This window comes from Salvelinus sp. IW2-2015, linkage group LG20, assembly GCF_002910315.2.
Source record: "Salvelinus sp. IW2-2015 linkage group LG20, ASM291031v2, whole genome shotgun sequence".
NCBI lineage: Eukaryota > Metazoa > Chordata > Actinopteri > Salmoniformes > Salmonidae > Salvelinus > Salvelinus sp. IW2-2015.
The window spans coordinates 59,147,715-59,155,903 of NC_036860.1; the positions used below are offsets into that span (position 1 = coordinate 59,147,715).

Below are 8,189 nucleotides of genomic sequence, written 5' to 3' on the forward strand. Positions count from 1 at the left end.
GGAGTGGTTCTGCAGGTGGTGACAACAGACCACTTCTCAGTTCCTATGCTTCCTGGCTGATGTTTTGGTCACTTTTGAATGCTGGCGGTGCTTTCACTCTAGTCGGAGTCTACAACCCACACAAGTGGCCCAGGTAGTGCAGCTCATCCAGGATGGCACATCAATGCGAGCTGTGGCAAGAAGGTTTGTTGTGTCTGTCAGCGTAGTGTCCAGAGCATGGAGGCGCTACCAGGAGACAGGCCAGTACATCAGGAGACGTGGAGGAGGCCGTAGGAGGGCAACAACCCAGCAGCAGGACCGCTACCTCCGCCTTTGTGCAAGGAGGAGCACTGCCAGAGCCCTGCAAAAGGCCTCCGCAGGCCAAATGTGCATGTGTCTGCTCAAACGGTCAGAAACAGACTCCATGAGGGTGGTATGAGGGCCCGACGTCCACAGGTGGGGTTGAGGCACGTGGAGGCCACACACTACTGAGCCTCATTTTGACTTGTTTTAAGGACATTACATCAAAGTTGGATCAGCCTGTAGTGTGGTTTTCCACTTTAATTTTGAGTGTGACTCCAAATCCAGACCTCCATGGGCTGATAAATTTGATTTCCATTGATAATTTGTGTGTGATTTTGTTGTCAGCACATTCAACTATGTAAAGAAAAGTATTTAATAAGAATATTTCATTCATTCAGATCTAGGATGTTATTTTAGTGTTCCCTTTATTTTTTTGAGCAGTGTATAAATGCAACAATTCATGATTTTACTGAGTTAAAGTTCATAAAGGAAATCAGTCAATTCAGTTCTAGTGGACGTTCCTGCAGTCAGCATGCCAATTGCATGCTCCCTCAAAACTTGAGACATCTGTGGTGTTGTGTGACAAAACACATTTTAGAGTTGCCTTTTATTGTCCCAAGCACAAGGTGCACCTGTGTAATTATCATGCTGTTTAAATCAGCTTCGTGATTCCCACACCTGTCTGGTGGATGGATTATCTTAGCAAAGGAGAAATGCTCACTAACCGGGATGTAATCATATTTGTGCACAAAGTGAGAGAACAGCATTTTGTGCATGTGAAAAAAAATGCTAGGATATTTTATTTCAGCTCACGAAACATGGGACCAACACTTTACATGCTGCGTTTATATTTATGTTAAGTATACGTTAGGGAATTAACCTACCAACCAAACTTTGAAGTAGGCCTACCTGTCTCATATTTCACCAGTTTTACATGAATTGTAGGCTTCTCATCAAGTGTATGCAATTGTGTAAGCCTGAGAAACACTCCAAGGAAATATGTTGTGTCTCAGATGGATGTTATTGTGAAATCAGATGACTCAATTCATTGTTAAATACTGAACAAACCTGTTTCCACAATGAAAGCTAGAGCAAATATTGAATTAAAATATGCTTCAGGCATAGACTACTTTTTTTTTAGTAATAAAAGAGACGTTTCCAAAAATATGTGTATCACTCCCATTTTGCATATCTAATTGGTTGAAGCCTAGATTTGATCGGTCTGTACATGACAATATACTCATTTCCTGTCTGTAGCCCCAACCCCTGTGACAACGTGCCTTTGAGCACTATTGGTCTCATTATCAAAATAAACTGAGAATATAGCCTATGATACATCTCCATTTTAATTAGGTCAACGAACCAATCTCTAATTTGCATACAGTCTCACTCAATACAAAGAAATTAAACAATCTGTGTGAGAAGCAACAAAAGCCCCTCAGCTGACACTAACAAATGTCATTTTCACAGTTGTGCAAAATCAGCTCTCAAAAACCCTTATCCGTATGTAGGGTTTTCAGCAATTACATTCGCCCACATGTGAACTATAAATCCGACAGTGTTAAAGTTTAGGAAAGTTAATCATCTCCCTCTCAAACCGGTTTTAGAAATACATGCGGATAGGCCCCTTCTTTCATCGGTGAGAAATAATCTTTCAAATAAATATACACTTACTGTAGCGGTTGTGCATAGATCCAGAAGCTGTGCACCTCCAGTTGAAGAACTACATTTCCTCCCCAGTTATGCTTACACACATGTTGGGCACACGCTAACACGCTGACCACACCATTCGCGTGCGTTGCAAAATAAATTGCACCCACACTACTCACGCACACCAAAGAACATCTGCATTGCCAAGCGCTAAAATAGAAGTCAGTTCTATTTGTGACGCTGTGCAAGTCCTGCCTCTCCCATCTCCTCCTTGTTTTAAGAAGCAGATACCCACGTGCCATCTCCTCATTGGTTAGACCCACGTGGGTGATAGAAAGGAACTTCGGTCCGGTCGGTTGTGGTAATACACCTATGAAAGTTAGATGCCAATTGCCATATAAAGTCCAAAGAAGAAAAAGCCTGAAAGGAGGAGAGATGACAAAAACTATTTGGTTGACCGTTTTGTGTGGATTAATTGTCAGAGTAGAGGACCTTGTGCATTTCAGGTAAAATAACATATCCCAGGTCAAATTAGCTAGCAACAGCAAGCTAGCTAAATAGGAGAAATTAGCTAGCAACTGAAATTGCCATAAATGTTTAATGCTTTTCGACCTTATCCCAAATTAATATAATTGGTTGATATTTCAACCTGCATGTCGTGATTGTGTTGTGTGGGGGGACAAAATCAATTTGCACACGATGGCGTGCGGCCGGTTTGGGTACAGTGTAACAGTTAGATAGCTAATTAGCACAGGTGGTCGCCTTTGTCTTCCGTAAACAAGCGATGTAACGTAATCTAACACATATACAATTTCTCACTGATATTAAAAGACATATTCTTTATGTTTCCAAAAACGTACCGCAAGCAAAGCGTGTTAATGTTCAGTGTTAGTATCTTCTGACCGGGGAAGTTAAGAGCCCTATGGGCTAGAGCAAAATCTACCCCCTTCATGGTCAATAACAAACCTCTGAAAACACTTCAAATGGGTTAAGTCCTGGATAGGGTAATATAGCCACAATACCACCAATACCACAATACAACAGGAATCCCCAAATAAATATTATTTGTGTGACTTTGCAGTAGACTAGAAGCTGTCAATAAGGAGGACCAAGGCACTAAATATAATTAATTAAAATGCCTTTATTTGTATGGCATGTTCAATGGAAATATTAAAAACTCTGACGCAACTCCGACGCATTTCGGCTGCATGGCCTTCGTCAGGGAGTACAAAGATACATAATACAATGTCCTCTTTTGAACAGCTTTTTCCAATCAACCCCTGTGACTATCCGGAACACCGGCAGACTAGACTGTTTGCAGGACAGAGTGCGGACAGCACATTGCCACAAAAATAAAGGGTAATGGGAAAATCTTAAATTGCACCTACATCTAAACCTGCACGTATAGACTATCCAACAAAAAACACCACCCCATCCCACTTTGGCCATAAACGACCGACCCTACACCAGGCCGCTGGCCTGAGAGGACAGAACGAAACCTTTAAACTTCCTGTATATCTTCTGTACTAAAATCTTACACCCAAATATTTTTCTGCTGCTGCAACTACCACAACCATCTTCTGTGATTTCCGCTCCATCAGTGAAGTTGATCACCGTGGCCATAAATGCAAAAAAATCCACCTTAATACAAGGGGGGGTGGGGGGGCTCCCAGGACTCACTCACCCGTGGGAGATCTGCTCTTCACTGCCTCAGCATAGGAAACTCTCCCTCTGGGAATCTCAACCCGTCTCTCTCTCGCAGGGTACTTCGTATCCCCAGCTGCGTGTGCACCCCCACAGTTAACACAGTACTTTATATCCCAACTGTACAATCACTCAGACTATGCCCTCCTGCACATTTCTCACATCGTGGGATCTCCCTTCTACTGCAACATGTCCGAATCTTTGACCCCCCAAATAAATCACGGACGTCACCCCCCCAGCAGACAATTCAGTTTTGCTATACCGCCCCAGCGTTTTAGACACCATACCAATCCACTGAAAGCTTGCCCCCATCTTCAGGAATAAATCAAATCACTGGGGGACAATCCTGTATTGAGAGCGAATATCGGAGAGGAGAAGTTTACAAATAAACACACTTGCCCTACACAGGCATATCAATTTCAGGTTCATTGTAACCAAACCAAGGACCCAAAACTGACCAGTTAAAATATTGCATACTATTTTTTCATATAACGATGGCGTAGGCTACACAAAACACAGGCGAGGGCCTTTTGCCTGGCTGCATTTATATGACCGACTCCTCTAAAGGCTAAACGCAATTATTAAAGCGTTTATTTCACTCAAAGACGTAGGCGTTTATAGGCAACTGCTGAAATAATAAATAGGGCGAGCGCACTGTGCAAAACAGGCTGCCCGAGTGTCCGTCTTGGACCATTTTCATTGAACGAAAGCAAGGCATTACCGCGTTCATTCCTGTGTAAAGACAACATATAGGCAGGTGCAATGGTCATAACGCATTGTTGTAACGTCACGTTGAGATATGCCACGATAATAAACCTAACAACGTTTTGCCCTCAAATTCGGCTACTTACCGTGTACAAAACCGCACTGTTGAAGACATATCGGTAGGATAAGAATCTCCAGAATAAACGTCAACATTTCGCGGTGTAGCTGAGCGTGATAGTTGGCCTCGTCGTTCTGCGCTGATATTCACACTGCTGTCAGTGCCGATACGACGCCTTTCTGGAACAAACAGAAGCCACCCGCTTTTTTAATCTCATTTAGGCAACACAATTCACGCTCTCCCTCCTCTCAAACTGGCCATCGAGCTGCAAGCCATGTCCTAATTTACTGTGAACGTGCACCAAATAGCCGCGCCAGCAGTGTTGTGTGTGCGCTTCTCAGTTTTCCGCTTTCAGTATGTAATTTCATACAAACCCTTTCCTTGTCCACCAGTAATGTTAGGCTATGTATGTGCAATGCTATTCTGATGGGAAGTGTTTTGTTTCATATAACATTTCATAACTGTAACTAATATGAAAACGTATGTTCATGTGATTGTCAAGTGTCAAAATGGTGATGATCGGCTGAGTGATTGATTAAGATATATATTATACTATTTGGTTAATTGTTTGATTACCCTGTCAATATAATGTGAGTGGGACATTTCACCGGCCAGACTTCATGGGACTGTGGATATAAAATGTAACAAATTATACATAATTGCAGACATTTCAGGTCACTAGTGTTTCCAATGACAATATTGACCGACATGTCAATATTTACATAATTAGTTAATTAACAGATTGGTGAAAAATGTGCCCTTGAGCAAGGCACTTAACCTTAATTGTTACTGTAAGTCCCTCTGCATAAGAGTGTCTGCTAAAATCTAAAATGTGTGCTACTGAGTAATCTTCCTGCTCCTTGCCTGCTCTTTAGTGACCTAGTAGTGTTGTACTGGTAACACTGCTGGAGACACTTTGGCTGCGTTTAGACAGGCAGCCCAATTCTGGTATTTGTTTTACACATTTTGTCTGTTGATCAATCAGATCAGCTCTGAAAAAGATCTGTTGTGAAAAGATCTCATGTGCTTGGTCTAAAGACCAATTAGATCAGAATTGGGCTCCCCGTGTAAATGCAGCCTTTCAGTCCTAGATTCTGCAGGCACCCCAAAACAAAACTGTACAACTGTGCATCATCATGGGGTCTCTCTCCATAATGACGAATCCATAATTTAGAGTGGTTTGCAAACGTAAACCCAGGATTTAGTGTTGTTTGCAGACTTTGATGTTTACATGTCAACACATACATTTACAATTTAGCAAACAAGTAAACTCAGGTTTAGTACTATAATAGTATGGATTGGAAAAGGATGTACTACCTAAGATTGAATAAACTGAAATGGTTGTGTGCACAATTCTTAATCAAGTTAATGATCACCTAACCCTAACAGTGATATATTTTTTTACCAGAGAATTATGAGACATAACCAAAAGATCTGTAGTTTCAACATCGAATATAATTTTATTGAGTCATTTACCACTGTCAAATAGCTTTAAAAAATGTCTATTTAATGGATTTTGACATATTAGATACTATAATTCTGTCAGTGCTGTCTCTAGCCTGTGTTAATTAATTCACAATGATGGATCTTAGTAATCCTGCCTTCAGAAATTCTCATTTGCATTGGTTTTCGTCTTTGCTGTCTCCCATTTAATGAACTAGTTGAAGAACAGTGCACTAATATCCTGTGCTGCTAACGTGGTGATGCTGGTGGTGATATGGCTGTGGCAAAGTAGATGAGAGGAGAGGGAGAGAGAAGGAGAGACATACATAAGAAGTGATTTAGAGCACTATTTGTTCTGGCTTCCTTGTCAAGGTCTGAAAGAGACGTCATATAATCTCAATTCTCCTCACTGAGTAAGATGTGAAAACATTGAATATTAATCACGATATCATTATAATGATTTATTTAGTATGCATGTTTAATGAACCAGCTCCTCTGATGCTTGTGTTGCTGCTGTAGCATTCCTTAAAGTGCATTTCTGCCACTTTTCACCCTCATATTCATTATCTCTGCACCAAACCAGTGTCTACATATATTAAAACAGTGCGTTTCTATGATCTGTGGATAAAATGATAAGGTACTAACATTTTAACTTATAAAATGGGCCTTAAAACACATCTTTCTTATAGTCCCTCTTTCTTCGTTTTTTTTAGGATTTATAAATGCTATTTCCTGCCTTGATTCTAAATGTATGATGTTTATATTGTATTTATTTTATTATAATTATTTTCGCCTATGTAGAGCTTTGCGGTAACACTAATGAAAAGCGCTATACAAAATAAATGTATTATTGTTATAATTTTTTTAGACGGTTGTCTGTGACATCACAGGGTAGGTTTAAAAGTTAGTAAAACAATGAGTTTCTAGCCAGAGTGAGAACTTGTTAACTTTATATATTTTTTTCTACAAAACGTAGAAATGCACCGTTTTCACGTGTAGACACTGCTATTGTGCTGGAGATAATGAAAATGAGGGTTAAAAATTGTGGATTTAGATTTATCTGAGCTAATGTCTTCCCATCACTATCAGTGAGTGTCCAGTGTGTGATTCTGTTACACTTGTCCTCGGGGCTGGAGAATAACACACAGATGAGGCAAGATTACAACATAGAAATATATAGTAGCCATGATTTCACCTAAAATACTCTCTACTGAAAAAAGTCTGATTGTAATTATGTGGATGTCATTTCAGTTCATTATTTTCTGTGACTTAAAGCTACAATATGTAACTTTTTGGGTGACTGACCAAATTCACATAGACATGAGAGTCATAGGTCTTTCTTCTCATTGAAAGCAAGCCTAAGAAGCGGTAAAGCTGTTCTATGTGCACTATTTCTATGCTTCCCGTTCTTAAGTTCCATTTTTGCATCTTTTACTTTTGGTTTTGTACACCAGCTTAAAATACAATATTTTTGGTTATGGTAAAGATATTTAACATAGTGCATCTTCAACATAAATTCAGTCACACTCAGACTATTGCATGGGCATGGTTAAATGGTGCGTCACCAAACAGCGCCACCCAATGGAATATGTATCTGCCTTCTGCTGTTATCCAGTTATCCATGATAAAATATTTTTCTTGTAATCAGAAATAATATATTTACAACTTTACAAAAATATTTTTACAATACATACAATTCTATACAGTGCAATACTACACGTGTGGGCAGTTTCATTTAAAGTGTGATTACATGATCATAGATAGCACTGGTTTTGTGCACCATATGTCACAGTTATCATAATGTAAAACTTGGAGGGAGGGCGAGGAGGAGTAGGAGAGAGATGGCAGAGGAGAGAGAGGAGAGGAGAGGAGAGAGAGAGGAGAGGAGAGGAGAGGAGAGGAGAGGAGAGGAGAGGAGAGGAGAGACAGAGAGGTAAAACAGTAAATAGGGAGGTACAGAGGTAGAGCGTTTGCATTGTGGTTGGAATAATAAATTTTTTCTGAAGATAATATGATATGTTTCATCAACTTGATTTGTAGAATAAGTTGGTCCTCAATGCATGATACATAAGCAGTGCTTAATATTCTGACATTCATGTGCATTCAACCCACAAATCTTAACATTTGCTTGCTCCAACATGTATTCTTCACAACACAACAGCAGTTCACCTGCCTGCTGCTATCAAGTGTAATGACAGACCTTTACAGCACTAGTCCTGCAGTAGTCCTCACACAATACAACTGTGTTCTGTAAACCTGTGGCACTCCACTCCAGCTCATTGCCCTC

General features: G+C 40.2%; 1 protein-coding gene and 1 pseudogene across 3 annotated transcripts in view; one reads left to right on the forward strand and one right to left on the reverse strand.

Annotated features, from left to right (window-relative positions):
* Positions 1-4,833, reverse strand: part of LOC111981816 (very low-density lipoprotein receptor-like) — a 31,856-nt gene extending 27,023 nt beyond the window's left edge. For all 3 annotated transcript variants that reach the window (XM_024013266.2, XM_024013265.2, XM_024013267.2), the window contains exon 1: positions 4,488-4,833. In XM_024013266.2, the coding sequence (XP_023869034.1) occupies positions 4,488-4,554 (67 nt within the window). In that variant the 5' untranslated portion in view covers positions 4,555-4,833. The remainder of the gene's footprint in view (positions 1-4,487) is intronic.
* LOC111980224 (uncharacterized) overlaps positions 1-8,189 on the forward strand; it is a 401,020-nt pseudogene that overhangs the window by 295,359 nt on the left and 97,472 nt on the right.